Genomic DNA, 19,140 nt, shown 5'->3' on the forward strand with positions numbered 1-19,140 from the left:
CACTAGTGCTCCCCCTGTCACTGAGCTAATGACAGTCCCCTGGATCTGCTTGCACAAGTGCTAACTGCTCCCCCCTGTCACTGAGCTAATGACAGTCCCCTGGCTCTGCTTGCACTAGTTCTAACTGCTCCCCCTGTCACTGAGCTAATGACAATCCCCTGGCTCTGCTTGCACTAGTGCTAACTGCTCCCCCTGTCACTGAGCTAATGACAATCCCCTGGCTCTGCTTGCACTAGTGCTAACTGCTCCCCCCTGTCACCGAGTTAATGACAGTCTCCTGGCTCTGCTTGCACTAGTGCTCCCCCCCCTGTCACTGAGCTAATGACAGTCCCCTGGCTCTGCTTGCACTAGTGCTAACTGCTTTCCCTGTCACTGAGCTAATGACAGTCCCCTGGCTCTGCTTGCACTAGTGCCCCCCCCTGTCACTGAGCTAATGATAGTCCCCTGGCTCTGCTTGCACTAGTGCTAACTGCTCCCCCTGTCACTGAGCTAATGACAGTCCCCTGGCTCTGCTTGCACTAGTGCTCCCCCTGTCACTGAGCTAATGACAGTCCCCTGGCTCTGCTTGCACTAGTGCTAACTGCTTCCCCCTGTCATTGAGCTAATGACAGTCCCCTGGCTCTGCTTGCACTAGTGCTCCCCCTGTCACTGAGCTAATGACAGTCCCCTGGCTCTGCTTGCACTAGTGCTCCCCCCAGTCACTGAGCTAATGACAGTCCCCTGGCTCTGCTTGCACTAGTGCTCCCCCTGTCACTGAGCTAATGTCAGTCCCCTGGCTCTGCTTGCACTAGTGCTAACTGCTCCCCCTGTCACTGAGCTAATGACAGCCCCTGGCTCTGCTTGCACTAGTGCTAACTGCTCCCCCCTGTCACTGAGCTAATGACAGTCCCCTGGCTCTGCTTGCACTAGTGCTCCCCCTGTCACTAAGCTAATGACAGTCCCCTGGCTCTGCTTGCACTAGTGCTAACTGCTCCCCCTGTCACTAAGCTAATGACAGTCCCCTGGCTCTGCTTGCACTAGTGCTCCCCCCAGTCACTGAGCTAATGACAGTCCCCTGGCTCTGCTTGCACTAGTGCTCCCCCTGTCACTGAGCTAATGACAGTCCCCTGGCTCTGCTTGCACTAGTGCTCCCCCCAGTCACTGAGCTAATGACAGTCCCCTGGCTCTGCTTGCACTAGTGCTCCCCCTGCCACTGAGCTAATGACAGTCCCCTGGCTCTGCTTGCACTAGTGCTCCCCCTGCCACTGAGCTAATGACAGTCCCCTGGCTCTGCTTGCACTAGTGCTCCCCCTGCCACTGAGCTAATGACAGTCCCCTGGCTCTGCTTGCACTAGTGCTCCCCCCTGTCACTGAGCTAATGACAGTCCCCTGGCTCTGCTTGCACTAGTGTTCCCCCCTGTCACTGAGCTAATGACAGTCCCCTGGCTCTGCTTGCACTAGTGCTAACTGCTCCCCCTGTCACTGAGCTAATGACAGTCCCCTTGCTCTGCTTGCACTAGTGCTCCCCCTGTCACTGAGCTAATGACAGTCCCCTGGCTCTGCTTGCACTAGTGCTCCCCCCCTGTCACTGAGCTAATGACAGTCCCCTGGCTCTGCTTGCACAAGTGCTCCCCCCCCTGTCACTGAGCTAATGACAGTCCCCTGGCTCTGCTTGCACTAGTGCTAACTGCTCGTCACTGAGCTAATGACAGTCCCCTGGCTCTGCTTGCACTAGTGCTAACTGCTTTCCCTGTCACTGAGCTAATGACAGTCCCCTGGCTCTGCTTGCACTAGTGCTCCCCCCTGTCACTGAGCTAATGATAGTCCCCTGGCTCTGCTTGCACTAGTGCTAACTGCTCCCCCTGTCACTGAGCTAATGACAGTCCCCTGGCTCTGTTTGCACTAGTGCTCCCCCTGTCACTGAGCTAATGACAGTCCCCTGGCTCTGCTTGCACTAGTACTCCCCCCCTGTCACTGAGCTAATGACAGTCCCCTGGCTCTGCTTGCACTAGTGCTCCCCCTGTCACTGAGCTAATGACAGTCCCCTGGCTCTGCTTGCACTAGTGCTCCCCCTGTCACTGAGCTAATGTCAGTCCCCTGGCTCTGCTTGCACTAGTGTTAACTGCTCCCCCTGTCACTGAGCTAATGACAGTCCCCAGGCTCTGCTTGCACTAGTGCTAACTGCTCCCCCTGTCACTGAGCTAATGACAGTCCCCAGGCTCTGCTTGCACTAGTGCTAACTGCTCCCCCTGTCACTGAGCTAATGATAGTCCCCTGGCTCTCTGGTTGCACTAGTGCTCCCCCCTGTCACTGAGCTAATGACAGTCCCCTGGCTCTGCTTGCACTAGTGCTCCCCCCTGTCACTGAGCTAATGACAGTCCCCTTGCTCTGCTTGCACTAGTGCTAACTGCTCCCCCCTTGTCACTGAGCTAATGACAGTCCCCTGGCTCTGCTTGCACTAGTGCTAACTGCTCCCCCTGTCACTGAGCTAATGACAGTCCCCTAGCTCTGCTTGCACTAGTGCTAACTGCTCCCCCTGTCACTGAGCTAATGACAGTCCCCTGGCTCTGCTTGCACTAGTGCTAACTGCTCCCCCTGTCACTGAGCTAATGACAGTCCCCTAGCTCTGCTTGCACTAGTGCTAACTGCTCCCCCCTGTCACTGAGCTAATGACAGTCCCCTAGCTCTGCTTGCACTAGTGCTAACTGCTCCCCCTGTCACTGAGCTAATGACAGTCCCCTGCCTCTGCTTGCACTAGTGCTAACTGCTCCCCCCTATCACTGAGCTAATGACAGTCCCCTGGCTCTGCTTGCACTAGTGCTCCCCCCTGTCACTGAGCTAATGACAGTCCCCTGGCTCTGCTCGCACTAGTGCTCCCCCCTGTCACTGAGCTAATGACAGTCCCCTAGCTCTGCTTGCACTAGTGCTAACTGCTCCCCCCTGTCACTGAGCTAATGACAGTCCCCTAGCTCTGCTTGCACTAGTGCTGACTGCCCCCCCCCTGTCACTGAGCTAATGACAGTCCCCTAGCTCTGCTTGAACTAGTGCTAACTGCTCCCCCCTGTCACTGAGCTAATGACAGTACCCTGCCTCTGCTTGCACTAGTGTTGATCCCTGATGTGGCCGCTCTCCTCCTACAACAGCCGGTCAGCTGCCCCCGCACACACTAACAGTGACCCGGCTCAGCTGTTGCCCCCCCCTCCATACCTGGACACCATCACCTTCCTTTTTGGAAGCCGCCACCTTTAGAACTTTGTAAAAATCCATGGTGAGGTCGGCCACCGGCCGCAATCAGCGACAGACACCCCGCGCGAACCGTTCACCGTGTACCGCGGGGCGAGGACCGGGAACCCCGAGAAACTCTCAGCTACCAACCGTGACGCACTTCACTGCCAGAAACTACTAGATTACTCTGTCCATCAACGTCATCAATGAGTGACACGTCACTTCCGCCCAAATTGAAGAATATCCGGAAAGTTGCCCTTAGTTATGTCACGTGATAGCAATTACGGGAGTTCCGGTTGCATCGCGCGCGTGCCCGTGGTGTGAGTATTTATATATATTTTTTTAGTTGGTTGTTTAGGTTGAGCGTTGTTATAATTTTAAATTATTTGTAAGAAGATTTTGTTATAATATGGGGATTATTATTGTGCCAGTAAAGTATTTGGATTGCTATTTTCCCAGCAGTGTCCTGACATGGCCCCGTTTGTGTAATTTAAAGGAACAGTAAAGTCAAAATTAAAGGGACCCTAAACCCACATTTTTTTCTTTACTGATTCAGATAGAGCAGCAATTCTAAGCAACTTTCTAATTTTCTTCTTTTGTCAATTTTTCTTTGTTCTCTTGGTATCTTTTTAAAAAAAAAATCAGAAATGTAAAGCTTAGGAGCCGGTCCATTTTAGGTTCAGCACCCTGGATAGAGCTTGCTTATTGGTGGCTACATTTAGCTACCAATAAGCGAACGTAACCCAAGTTCTGCACTAAAAATGGACCTCCTAAGCTTTATATTCCTGCTTTTTAAATAAAGATACCAAGAGAATGAAGACAAATTGATCATAGGAGTAAATTAGAAAGTTGCTTAAAATTGCTGCTCTATCTGAATCAGTAAAGAAAAAATGTGGGTTTAGGGTCCCTTTAACTTGCTTGATTCTAGATAATGTATAGATGTTTAAACACTTTACAATCTACTTATCAAATTGATCTCATTCTCTTGGTGTCCTTTGTTGAAGAGTAGGCTTAGGAGCAGCAAATTACTACTGGGAGTTTGAAGGAAAAAAAAATAAATAGCCCACTTATCATGTGTGTATGGATGGGACATCACACAGTTACTGTTTTTATGCGGCATACACACATATCCTGTGAGGGCCGCCCCGTGCACCAGTATTTAAGTGCGGAGAGCTGTGTATTGCGTCTGAGAAGGTGCGCTGTTTGCATACTGGTTAACGGCCCTCATATGTGCGTATGCCGCAGACAAATAGTAAGAACTTTTTCTAATGGAAAAATATAAATGCTTCTGTTTCACACTGAAATGCACCCATGCACATTTCAATTTTGAACTTTCTATCCCTTTAACACCTTAACAACTGTGATGTAACCTGTACATCACTGGTCGTTAAAGGGACACTCAAGTCAAAATTAAATATTCACGATTCGGATAAAGCAGCAATTTTAAACAACTTTCCATTTTACTTCCATTAACAAAATGTGCACAGTCTTTTTATATTTTCACTTTTTGAGTCACCAGCTCCTACTGAGCATGTGCAAGAATTCAGACTATACGTATATGCATTTGTGATTGACTGATAGCTGTCACATAATACAGGAGGAGTGGAAATAAACATATCTTTGAAATTTGTCAGAAAAAAATCTACTGCTCCTTTGAAGTTCAGACTAAGTGCTATTGCATTGTCTTTTTGTCATTCAATTGTTGTTTATGCACAATACTATATTTACTGGTCCTTTAAGGGATTTTCTGGGTATAATAGCGTGGGTCTTGCAGCACTATTAGGCTTGCTAAAATAGCGTGGTCTCACCTTTTGGCCACGAGACATCGCTATTGAAAAGTCACTCCCATAGAAAGACAAGCGACATACAGGCTTCCAGGGGATGGCTCTGTCGCTGGGGAGAGAGACCGACTGTCTCCTCTCCCAGGAAGGGTTTCTGCGTAAGGGGAGGGAGGACGACTACCTCCACTTCCAGGAGATGGTTCTGCCGCTGGGGAGAGAGACCGACTGTCTCCTCTCCCAGGAAGGGGTTCTGCGTAAGGGGAGGGAGGACGACTACCTCCGCTCCCAGGGGATGGCTCTGCCGCTGGGGAGAGAGACCGACTGTCTCCTCTCCCTGCTCCTGGCTCTGCCGCTGGGGAGAGAGACCAACTGTCTCCTCTCCCGGGAAGGGGTTCTGTGTAAGGGGAGGGAGGACGCCTACCTCCTCTCCCTGGTTTCCTGGAGCTGTTAGAGGTGCTGGGCAGAGGCCGGGGGCTCTCTGCCCTGTTGCCAGCGCTTCTTTTGGGGTGGCTCCTTTGTCCAGGTCTATAAGCTCGGGCCCAGGCTGCTGATCTGTATCTAGCAGCTTGTCGTCGCTTATGCTCTGTTGCCAGTCAGCTGAGGCCAACCTCCATGATTCCCAGAGTGCTGCACCACAGCTCTGTGCAGACTCCGTGGCATGCTGCAGAACTCGGTCTAGCAGCCTCTTGTATCCCTTTTCCAGTCCCCATTCTTGGACAATAAGCGGTACCATATTGGATACCAGCCAGGGTACCCCCGAGAGATCCAACAGCTGCTCTCGGGAGTGGCCAATGTTCGTTACTCTCAGTTCCCCCCGCTCCCAAATTCTGGGTCTTCTGTCAACTTTTCCAATAGTAACCCAGGGCCGCCGAAGCCAAAGCCCTCTGTCGGGGAGCAATCCTCCAGCCATGGCCGTACTTGCATAGCGAGCCATCGGAGGTCCCGATAGCCGTCCTCCACCCACATCTCCGACCAAACCAGTCGATCTAGTTCCGATAGCCATTCCTCCATGGGCTGCTCTCCCAGGAAAAGCACTCGCAAGTCCCACCGGACCCAGTACCTCTCATCATCTGTGGGGAGGACCTTTCCATCACAATCCTTTTCTTGTTGAAGCCTCTCCCTCCATAATTGCTGGCGGACAAGGCTCCTGCAGCTCAGCTGGTCCAGTTCAGAACCAGGACCGTTCAGCTGGGTCAGTGCCTCTTGTACTCGGCTTCCATAGTTACGAGCTACTGTGGCCCTTCTCTGTCAGCAGGAATCATGTGGAAGAAGCAGATCCCACCGCTGCCAGCCAATGTGACGGATACTCCGGCTACCCCGACTGGGTTGCTCCGCCAAAGGAGTTCTGCTTCCTCCCTGCCGACTGCAGCTATGTAGCTAGCAAGTGACCACAGCCTGTAGCCACCCCTGATGCCCGACAGCATCAGTACCCAGGGTCCCACCCTGTGGCAGACTCCAGCTACCCAGACTAGGTAGCTCTGCCTGATGATCCTTTCTCTGCCTGGAACAGGCTGCTATGTAGCCCAGGAAAGTGATTTTAGCTGGAGCCCACCCAAATAAGTAGACAGACTAGCATTCAGGTGAAACAAGAACTGATTTTAATGAAAACACACACTCCTTTTATACAGACAGCTCATCTTGATAAGAACAGAAGACAATGCCAGAGTTTTCCTGCCATTCCCACCCCTCCAGACAGCCCGGCACCTCCATAGGAGCCACAGTCTCACATAATCCCAATACCTAGGGGTGGCGGTTTCGGGGTGATCCTAGCTGCACTTCCATTGTGTCATTTTAAAGCTCTCGGCCCCCAGATGTCACAGTCCAAAAATCAGCATGATTCGTTACTGGGGACCGGAGTTACAGTCCGTTGAAGTTATGGGGTTAGGGGTGTCCAAAACCCCCAGTTTCCAAAGGAGCTCCCCTCTGATAATTGCCACAGCTCTTGTCCTCCCTAGGGGCTACCAATCCCCAAAAGAGCGGAGCTCTGGGGCAAAGGGCTGCTGGAGCGACCAGGGGTAAAGTTAGCGGGTGTCCTGCTTTCCTGTGGCCGACCGGGAGTTCCAGGAGCCCGGCCAGCCTGAGAGGAATTAGGCGGGTGTCCATTGTGAGCGGCCAACCAGGAGTTCCAGGAACCCGGCCAGCCTAGGAGGGTTTTCCTGGTCATACACCAGCTCTTCACAAAACAAGCAAATAAAAGCTTCCAGAGATTGTGGTTGCTCTGAGGAGCCCCAAACCACTGAGAAACAACAGGGGTGAGGTTGTAGGGGGGGTTGGGGGTAGCCTTAGCTGTCTGGTATCCGTGACATAGGCAACAACTTGAGGCTGTGTTATTGTATAATGTATATGTTAGAGGCAAACATATACATATATAGGCAACAACTTGAGGCTGTGTTATTGTATAATGTATACGTTAGAGGCAAACATATACATATATAGGCAACAACTTGAGGCTGTGCTATTGTATTTGTTACAGGCAAACATACATATATAGGCAACAACTTGAGGCTGTGTTATTGCATAATGTATACGTTAGAGGCAAACATATACATATATAGGCAACAACTTGAGGCTGTGTTAATGTATATGTTACAGGCAAACATATATAGGCAACAACTTGAGGCTGTGTTATTGTATAATGTATACGTTACAGGCAAACATATAGATATATAGGCAACAACTTGAGGCAGTGTTATTGTATAATGTATATGTTACAGACAAACATATACATATATAGGCAACAACTTGAGGCTGTGTTATTGTATAATGTATATGTTACAGGCAAACATATACATATATAGGCAACAACTTGAGACTGTGTTATTGTATAATGTATACATTACAGGCAAACATATACATATATAGGCAACAACTTGAGGCTGTGTTATTGTATAATGTATATGTTACAGGCAAACATATACATATATAGGCAACAACTTGAGGCTGTGTTATTGTATAATGTATATGTTACAGGCAAACGTATATAGGCAACAACTTGAGGCTGTGTTATTGTATAATGTATATGTTACAGGCAAACATATACATATATAGGCAACAACTTGAGGCTGTGCTATTGTATAATGTATATGTTACAGGCAAACATATACATATATAGGCAACAACTTGAGGCTGTATTATTGTACAATGTATACATTACAGGCAAACATATACATATATAGGCAACATCCTGCTGCAACACAGCCTCAAGTTGTTGCCTATATATGTTTGCCTGTAACATATATATTATACAATAGCACAGCCTCAAGTTGTTGCTTATATATGTATATGTTTGCCTGTAACATATACATTATACAATAGCACAGCCTCAAGTTGTTGCTTATATATGTATATGTTTGCCTGTAACATATACATTATACAATAACACAGCCTATAATGTATTTGTCACAGGCAAACGTATTGTGCTATTGTATAATGTATATGTCACAGGCAAACGTATTGTGCTATTGTATAATGTATATGTGTCCTGGTGCCAGGAATCAGACTGAGACGAGAAGTGCAAAAATAATCACACCTTTATTAATAGCAAAATATAATAAAAAGTCCACAAGTCAAATAACAAGCCAGGAGTCAAAACCAGAGCTGGTAGTCAGACGAGCTGAGTCAGGAGCCAAAGCGAGTAGTCAGACGAGCCGGAATCAGGAACAAGGAAAACAGCAGAGTCAGGAACAAGCCAGGGATCAGGAACCAGGAAGGACGCCAGGCAGCCACGTAATACACAGGAACTCTCACAAACAGGTCTGAGACAACGCAAAGGCAAAGCATACTGAACAGAGGCCCTTTAAATAATAAGTGATGACATCACAATTCTGAGACTGTATCCTGTCTCACATGGATGATGCACACCAGTCTGGCCATAAAAGGAAGTGCAGGAAATGAGCAGCATCCCCCACAATGCACCAAGTCAGGAAGAGAGGTGAGTAAAATGGCTGCCAGCAGCACATGGCAAACACAACAGGGAAAAAAAAAACCCTGACAATATGTCACAGGTATTGTGTTATTGTATAATGTATATATCACAGGCAAACATATTGTGTTATTGTATAATGTATATGTTATTATAATGTATATGTCACAGGCAAACGTATTGTGCTATTGTATAATGTATATGTCACAGGCAAACATATTGGGTTATTGTATAATGTATATGTCACAGGCAAACATATTGGGTTATTGTATAATTTATATGTCACAGGAAAACGTATTGTATAATGTATATGTCACAGGCAAACTTATTGTGTTATTGTATAATGTATATCCTATATAATAAATGGCCAAGTATGTTTGTCAGATGCAGTCATGCGCAGTAGAGACTGCACGTGACAAACATACCTGGCAGTTTGGATCCTGACACTCAGCACAGAGCAAGGCTGAAGCGGAGTGTCAGGGGGCGTGACCGGGTGCGGCGATGGGCATGACCGGGCGTGGCAAGGGACGTGGCTGGGCGGGTGTCGCCGCGATGGAGCATGGCCGGGCGCGGTGCCGCGATGGGGGCGTGGCCAGAGAGGCAAAGTGTTTGAAAGACAGAGCCAGAGAGGGGGGAGAAGGGCCAAATAGAGGGGGGGAGAGAGCCAAATAGAGGGGGGAGAGAGCCAAAGAGGGGGAAGAGAGAGAGCAAAAGAGGAAAGAGAGCAAAAGAGGGGGGAGAGGGAGCCAAAGAGGGGGGAGAGAGAGCAAAAGAGTGGGGGAGAGAGCCAAAGAAGGGGGTAGAGAACAAAAGAGGGGGCAGAGAGAGCAAAAGAGAGGGGGGAGAGAGCGCAAAAGAGAGGGGGGAGAGAGCAAGGGGTAGGACCGCTGTACTGCAAAAAATGGCCCGTGTACACAGGCTTTAGTACTAGTGTTATTATAATGTATATGTCACAGGCAAACGTACTGTGTTATTGTATAATGTACAGGTGGCCCTCGTTTTACAACGGTTCAATTTACACCGTTTCAGAATAACAACCTTTTTTCCAGTCATGTGACTGCTATTGAAAAGCATTGAGAAGTAGTGCATTTATTAAAATAGCCAGTAGGTGGAGCTGTCCACTTGTGTTGCAGCAAAGCCAAGCAAGCTGAAATTAATCAGTTTAACCAGACCTGAGCTATCAAGCAGATTTCAAAGGAACAAGAACTTCCTGTCTATAAATCAGTCCAGATTGGAATGCATAGAAAGAACTGTTTGCAGAAAAATGCAAGTGAAGTCTGTGTTGTGTGATTATTTTATTAGGTTTATAATGCTGTTTAGCAAATGTTTTTGTTCATTTAACTTAGTTTAATTATATATTCTGTGTTGTGTGATTATTTTATTAGTTTTATAATGCTATTTAGCATTTAAAGTCTTCATTTCAAAGCTTTAAAAATAATGTATTAGGTATTACTTAGGACAATTTTGAGAGGGGCCTGGAACCTAACTCCTTCACTTCCCATTGACTTACATTATAAACTGGGTTTCAATTTACAACGGTTTAGATTTACAACCATTGCTTCTGGAACCTAACCCCGGCGTAAACTGAGGGCTACCTGTATATGTCACAGGCAAACGTATTGTGTTATTGTATAATGTATATGTCACAGGCAAACGCATTGTGCTATTGTATAATGTATATGTCACAGGCAAACGTATTGTGTTATTGTATAATGTATATGTTACAGGCAAACATATTGTGTTATTGTATAATGTATATGTCACAGGCAAACGTATTGTGTTATTGTATAATGTATATGTTACAGGCAAACGTATTGTGTTATTGAATAATGTATATGTCACAGGCAAACATATTGTGTTATTGTATAATGTATACATTACAGGCAAACATATACATATATAGGCAACAACTTGAGGCAGTGTTATTGTATAATGTATACGTTAGAGGCAAACATATACATATATAGGCAACAACTTGAGGCTGTGTTATTGTATAATGTATACGTTAGAGGCAAACATATACATATATAGGCAACAACTTGAGGCTGTGTTATTGTATAATGTATATGTTACAGGCAAACATATACATATATAGGCAACAACTTGAGGCAGTGTTATTGTATAATGTATATATGTTACAGGCAAACATATATACATATATAATCAACAACTTGAGGCTGTGTTATTGTATAATGTATACATTACAGGCAAACATATACATATATAGGCAACAACTTGAGGCTGTGCTATTGTATAATGTATATGTTACAGGCAAACATATACATATATAGGCAACAACTTGAGGCTGTGTTATTGTATAATGTATATGTTACAGGCAAACATATACATATATAGGCAACAACTTGAGGCTGTGATATTGTATAATGTATATGTTACAGGCAAACATATACATATATAGGCAACAACTTGAGGCTGTGCTATTGTAAAACGTATATGTTACAGGCAAGCATATACATATATAAGCAACAACTTGAAGCTGTGTTATTGTATAATGTATACGTTACAGGCAAACATCTATAGGCAGCAACTTGAGACTGAGTTATTGTATAATGTATACATTAGAGGCAAACATATACATATATAGGCAACAACTTGAGGCTGTGTTATTGTATAATGTATATGTTACAGGCAAACGTATACATATATAGGCAACAACTTGAGGTAGTGTTATTGTATAATGTATATGTTACAGGCAAACATATATAGGCAACAACTTGAGGCTGTGCTATTGTATAATGTATATGTTACAGGCAAACATATATAGGCAACAGCTTGAGGCTGTGCTATTGTATAATGTATATGTTACAGGCAATTATAGATTGATGCTGGACAGCTAGTTTTCACTCAAGGTGGTTGGAAGTAACTTCACCCATACCATCTAATTAGCTGCAGCACTCCATCTATGGTAATGTCTTTTTTGCATATTTGTTAAATAAAGTGTAATTTTTTAATAAATTGTTTTTGTATGTATCATAGTGTATAATTCTACACTTGGCTTAAATACCAGAAATCCCCTCAACTTCCCTAATTATATTACCATTATTACAAGTGATTTAATTCACACTTACGAATTTGGGATTTGAGTGGTAGTGAGGTTGTTAGCTATGGCTGGCTACCTATCCTCTACCATAGATTTTGACCAATGGAAGCAAGAAGCAGAGAGAGTATTTACTCTAAACGTTGGGAATGTATGCCCACAAGCCACTAACATAGAAGAAGCTTTTAAAAGTATTGCAAAAATAATGAAGAAACAAGTCAAATCATTCTGGGAAGTTTTAGCCTAGAAAGTTATGTTAAGAACAAACTTATCCCTAGAGGACTGAGAATTCAGTTAGCTCCCTCTTTTCACATTACAGATGAAAATTTTGTATTAAGGTGGCAGGAAATCCTTACACAATGTTCTCTAGATCTTATGAAGCTAACTTTAGAATACGAAAGAAAACAATATGAACAACTAACAAAACTAATAGATGAAGCAAAGGTACAAACAAATAAATTCACTACACATAAAGACTTTGAGACATTGGATGTAAAACTTAAATTTCATATAGATAAGCTAAAGGAAGAACTTAGCGAAGCTAAGAACAGAAAACTACAAAGGGATTGGTCTGACCACCATAAAGGAAACATTTATAAGATAAATCAGAAACGAAGAAATTTTAGATACACACAAGATAATAGAGGTAGTAATAAGAATACCACCCCTGATAATTCAACTACTGATTCTGAACCTTCAGATGAAGAAGTAAGCCAGTTACCAATAGCAAGTGTTGCCACAACTGAACATCCATAACAAGAACTTTTTTAGAAAAGGATTTGTTCCCCCCAAAGAGAACCATAAGAACAAGACAGCAAAACAAATCGAAACCCCCAAACAAACAAAAGTAAATACGCAAAATTTACAAATTATTAATCTGGCAGACATAACCCTATCTAAGGAACATCATACATTACTAACCAAAGGTTCAACATTTATACCAACCCCACATTATGATACATTCAATTGGATTAAGGACACACACCTATTCGCTAGAAAACTAGCACTACATAAGTTTCATAAAATGTCAAATACTAACTCCCTTAATGATCTGGGTATTGCACAAGAAGACCATGACATGGTTAACTTAATGCTGACACTATTGAATGAAAATGATGAGGCATCAGGCACAAGAAAAGAGAGTGTTGTTAAACCAAAAAGTAAATTCATGCCATCAATTTCGAAATACCCACTAATTAATAAGTTTGTTTCCCTAGTTACTACAGAGATAGAGGGACTTAATCCAAGAAGTAAAATTAAAAAGAACATAACGTATAAAGAACGAATGGCCCTCAAAGAACTGCAGAATAACAAGGGTATTACCATTAAAAATACAGATAAGGGAGGGAATATGGTTATTTTGAATAACACACAATATGAACATATGTGTAATGACATCTTAGAGAATGTGGAGAATTATAAAGTCCTTACACATGATCCAACGGAAACCTTTGGCAAAGAGTTAAAATCTTTGCTGGATAGGGGTTTACAAGAAAGAACAATAACTAAAGCAGAACATTCATTTATGTATAACACAGTACCTAGAATCGCAACCTTCTACAGCCTACCAAAAGTCCATAAAAGTATGGAAAAACCACCCGGGAGACCTATAGTCTCTGGGAATGGATGTCTAACAGAGAACGTCAGCATATTTATAGACAAAAAATTGAGACACTTTGTACATACCATAACCTCATATGTACAAGATACAAAAGATGTCTTGAAATATCTAGCTAATATCAGAATAGATGACAACACACTATTAGCTAGCATTGATGTTGAAAGCCTCTATTCCAACATTTCCCATAATTTGGGACTGGAAGCAGTTGCTTTTTTTCAGAGAACTATAAACCCAAAAGGGAATGAGGAAGATTACTTTGTTATTGATCTTTTGAATTATGTATTGAAACATAATTATTTTCTGTTTAACAAAAAAATGTATTTGCAGAAAAGGGGTACAGCAATGGGCACATGCTGTGCCCCGACTTATGCAAATATATTTTTGGGGTGGATCGAACATAAAAGCATATTGAATGAGGACATCAATCCATATATGAAATTCATGGATCTATATATTAGATATATAGATGATGTCTTGATCTTATGGACTGGCACACAAAAAGATTTCAGTAACTTTATGCTATGGCTAAATGACAACACAGATGGGATGAGATATACCTCAACAATAAATGACACACAAATTTCCTTTCTAGATTTGGAAATCAGAAAAGAGAGGGATGGTATTTTGAACACCAAACTGTACAGAAAGGAGACATCCACCAACAGTCTTCTTCAATGGGAGAGTTTTCACCCAAAAAAACAGAAGCTGGGCATTCCATTTGGCCAATATCTGAGAGCCAGACGCAACTGCAGCACAGACTCAGATTTTGAAGCAGAAGCAACAGAATTAAGGAAAAGATTCAAAAAAGGGGATATCCAGGGAGATGTTTAAAAAGGGCAAATCAAAGAGAAAAAGCTTTAGATAGATCTTCACCCCTATCTTCACCCCTATTGTGAAAGATCAATTTAACAATATGCCACAACCTATAAGAATAATAGGGACTTATGATGACAAAAATGTAAGCATTAAAAACATCTTCCAAAGACACTGGCACGTACTACATGAGGATGATGACCTAAGAGAAGTAATCACTGCTAACCCATTAATAACCTATAGAAGGTCACGGAACCTAAAAGATTTATTAATGGACAGCCACTACTCAAAAGAACAACCTAGAACATGGTTAAGAGAAACAAAAGGTTTCCACAAATGTGGTAGATGCCAAGCCTGTAAAAATATGACCCCTACCAAGATCTTTGACCACCCATATACAAGAAAACAATATGAAATTAAAGATTTTCTGAACTGCAGATCAAAAAGAGTTATTTATGTTGCAATGTGCAAATGCCCCAGAATCTATGTGGGAGAAACATCTAGAGAACTACGGACTAGGGTCCTAGAACACATAGGCGATATAAAATGGAACAGGGATGTACCGGTGGCACGACATGAATAGTGCACATCAGGGACATAAATATGACATATTTTTCTTTGCAATGGAGCAACTAAAAGTCAAAGGCAGAAAAGGAGACATCACAAAGATGTTACTACAAAAAGAATGTAGATGGATTCACGAATTACAATCCACCGCACCCAGAGGATTGAATGAGGCAATATCTTATAAATGCTTTTTGTGAAACACAAGATATCTAATATCTTTTCAGTACCTGACGGGACAGAACTGTATATGTACACTACTGTATACTTAAAGGATTACTTTCTGTTATAATTTTTAAGCTAAACAACTAACATATTAAAGTTAATAAACATTAATTAAAACCTACTGACCTATATTTTCTCCAAAACGAAGTTTCATAACGTTATAAAAGTTATATCTTTTATTCGCCGATGATGTCACGTTATCCTGCCCACTATTTTCAGCACTGCATGTTCTAAATACTTAAACCAATAACTTTGTGTTTAAAGCGCCATTTTGAAACCTAGGTATTGTAAACGGATTGGTACAGAGCAAAGGATACCCACGGAGTGGGTTTGGAAAACAATTAAATTTGCAGACAAGATTTCTGATATACGGTAGAGATATGTTAATGAAATGCTATTGATAAAAAGCGTATTTGGGGTAGTTAGTAATAGAAAATATTTACTTACAGTGGCCCTTTAATACTAGGGTTACGTAGTGACAAAGTACAAAACAGGAGATATAGCCTCCTAGTTGGAACTATATAATAAATTCTATAGATTTTAGAACAACCATGTGGGGGCACTACGTGTGGATAACAAAAACACAACTGTCCGTCAATGAAGACACATGCCTAATAAGAAAAATTCTAAAATACATATATAGACCTACAATAATTGAGGGGGTACTATAACATCTTCTATATCACCTTTTGGACTCATTGATTTAGAAACTGTCACAATGATGTTTAACATCCTTTAATGTTCAAAACACAAACATATGTATAAGGTTCTCAATTTTAGAGACCCTGAGAATCTGAAAGTGAAATAATATGGCTCAGCCGTGTGCACTATTAGGCAACATTATATAAGATATCCTTTGAAGACATATAAGAATATCGAAATATTTATTCATTATCTAATTAGAATTCATAAGGTTATCTATATTGACTAGTCGGATAATTATATAACTAGGCATAAATTAAAGAAGCAGACCGGTCACTATAGAAAAATAGCTCTCCCTCTCTCCCAAGTTCGAATTGATAGATACAGAGAAATTCTGTTGGGATGTTGTTTCACATGATGAAGTGACCATCCTATTATTTATACAGAATATTTTTGAAAATATGCATTATTGATATTGGGATAGCTATATTATTATCAACCCACCGCTGCATCTAGGTGGAAATACTTGACGTATGAACTCCAAGCTAACTAAGGAATCAATGAATCTATACCATACTTAGATTAGGAATAAATAAATGTGTACTTTACACGCTAGTACATATATATATATTTTTGGACTTTTAGATATTTTATTATTAATGCATACGGGACAATTTTTGTGCGATGAGTCAATCTTCCAACAAATAAGATGCCTTGTTGTGGTGTTCATTATATTATATTTATATTACATGTGTACAGATAATAATACTGGATATTATGGCGATTAGCATTTAACATGATTCCTATACATAAGGTAAATACCGTTAATAAGAGCATAAAGTGTAATCCACATTTACTTTGTAGTTACTCCGGATGCAACATTTTATGACTTGTGGCAATACGCTGTGAACGATCATAGTTGACATTATGGATATTAAATAGCAATCATCTGTTGAGGCCAAGCTGTGCTACACTTCCGCACAATATCCGTGGAGTCACTAAACCGTTACCATGACGACCTGCGGGTATAAAGAGCGTAGTCTAACGCTGGGCTGGCCCTATGCCCTGACGAAGTCACGCTATAGTGACAGAAACGCGTCGGTGGGCGGAGCCTGGCAGTAGCGTGTTTGTTCAACAATCATACAGCTTATACGAGCTGCATTTTTAAACTCGATCCGCTCTAGATACTATAGTTGCTAGACTGTTTGGTAGTATGTTGAGTCCCTATTAAGGGACTAGATAGATAGATCTGACTTTTTTATATGTGCAGAGCTCATTCATAGTTTGCAACATAGTATCACGTTGCATACTTTAATAATTACATCTATTTAATTATCACACTAAATGTTAGCACAGTATCCTACACAGACAGGGATCCATATTTTGATACTGAGACTTATAGGTCACTGAGTAATAATCCACTGTCTGGGTCTGATCTTTGAATGCCTTTGTATGAATGTTATGTGAATATACTTTGAATTTAGGGAATACAGTCAGAAATCGGCTGACTCTGTTTGATCAGAGCAGTACGCAGGCAGGACTGCCTTTGAGCGCATAGCTTATCTTACAGTCAGTGTGAATACTGGTGTGAGTTGTTTTTGGTCTGATCACTCTTAACCCTGCCATTACCCTTTTCTCTAATTTACTCACATATAGTTAACCCACGCTAAACCAGACTCACAAGCCCTTATTTTAACTATAGATGTTATATTATAAGGCTGATGAATCATGGAATTTGGAAGTGACTTTCCCATTCTTCCTGTAAGCCTTTTATAGCATCTTTTTAATTATAGATTGATGCTGGACAGCTAGTTTTCACTCAAGGTGGTTGGAAGTAACTTCACTCATACCATCTAATTAGCTGCAGCACTCCATCTATGGTAATGTCTTTTTTGCATATTTGTTAAATAAAGTGTAATTTTTTTAATAAATTGTTTTTGTATGTATCATAGTGTATAATTCTACACTTGGCTTAAATGCCAGAAATCCCCTCACCTTCACTAATTATATTACTATTAAACATATACATATGTAGGCAACAACTTGAGGCTGTTCTATTGTATAATGTATATGTTACAGGCAAACATATACATATATAGGCAACAACTTGAGGCTGTGTTATTGTATAATGTATATGTTACAGGCAAACATATATAGGCAACAACTTGAGGCTGTGTTATTTTATAATGTATACGTTAGAGGCAAACATATATAGGCAACAACTTGAGGCTGTGTTATTGTATAATGTATATGTTACAGGCAAACATATACATATATAGGCAACAACTTGAGGCTGTGTTATTGTATAATGTATATGTTACAGGCAAACATATACATATATAGGCAACAACTTGAGGCTGTGCTATTGTATAATGTATATGTTACAGGCAAACATATACATATATAGGCAACAACTTGAGGCTGTGCTATTGTAAAATGTATATGTTACAGGCAAACATATACATATATAGGCAACAACTTGAGGCTGTGCTATTGTAAAATGTATATGTTACAGGCAAACATATACATATATAGGCAACAACTTGAGGCTGTGTTATTGTATAATGTATACGTTACAGGCAAACATATACATATATAGGCAACAACTTGAGGCTGTGTTATTGTATAATGTATACGTTACAGGCAAACATATACATATATAGGCAACAACTTGAGGCTGTGTTATTGTATAATGTATACGTTACAGGCAAACATCTATAGGCAGCAACTTGAGACTGAGTTATTGTATAATGTATATGTTAGAGGCAAACATATATAGGCAACAACTTGAGGCTGTGCTATTGTATAATGTATATGTTAGAGGCAAACATATATAGGCAACAACTTGAGGCTGTGCTATTGTATAATGTATATGTTAGAGGCAAACATATAGGCAACAACTTGAGGTAGTGTTATTGTATAATGTATATGTTAGAGGCAAACATATACAGGGAGTGCAGAATTATTAGGCAAGTTGTATTTTTGCGGATTAATTTTATTATTGAACAACAACCATGTTCTCAATGAACCCAAAAAACTCATTAATATCAAAGCTGAATAGTTTTGGAAGTAGTTTTTAGTTTGTTTTTAGTTATAGCTATTTTAGGGGGATATCTGTGTGTGCCGGTGACTATTACTGTGCATAATTATTAGGCAACTTAACAAAAAACAAATATATACCCATTTCAATTATTTATTTTTACCAGTGAAACCAATATAACATCTCAACATTCACAAATATACATTTCTGACATTCAAAAACAAAACAAAAACAAATCAGTGACCAATATAGCCACCGTTCTTTGCAAGG

The 19,140-nt window shown here is 41.8% G+C and overlaps 2 protein-coding genes across 4 annotated transcripts in view; one reads left to right on the forward strand and one right to left on the reverse strand.

Moving 5' to 3' along the window:
- SPTY2D1 (SPT2 chromatin protein domain containing 1) overlaps positions 1–3,398 on the reverse strand; it is a 128,383-nt gene extending 124,985 nt beyond the window's left edge. For all 3 annotated transcript variants that reach the window (XR_008403217.1, XM_053720670.1, XM_053720669.1), the window contains exon 1: positions 3,187–3,398. Coding sequence is in view for 2 of the 3 variants with exons in the window: in XM_053720670.1 (XP_053576645.1) it covers positions 3,187–3,246 (60 nt within the window). In the remaining variant the exon portion in view is untranslated. The remainder of the gene's footprint in view (positions 1–3,186) is intronic.
- The window catches only part of LOC128666204 (single-strand selective monofunctional uracil DNA glycosylase), a 78,432-nt gene continuing 62,667 nt past the window's right edge, over positions 3,376–19,140 (forward strand). Inside the window, exon 1 of the mRNA XM_053720671.1 lies at positions 3,376–3,524. The gene's annotated coding sequence lies outside the window, so the exon portion shown is untranslated. The remainder of the gene's footprint in view (positions 3,525–19,140) is intronic.

Source organism: Bombina bombina, chromosome 7 (genome assembly GCF_027579735.1).
Source record: "Bombina bombina isolate aBomBom1 chromosome 7, aBomBom1.pri, whole genome shotgun sequence".
In the NCBI taxonomy this organism is placed as follows: domain Eukaryota; kingdom Metazoa; phylum Chordata; class Amphibia; order Anura; family Bombinatoridae; genus Bombina; species Bombina bombina.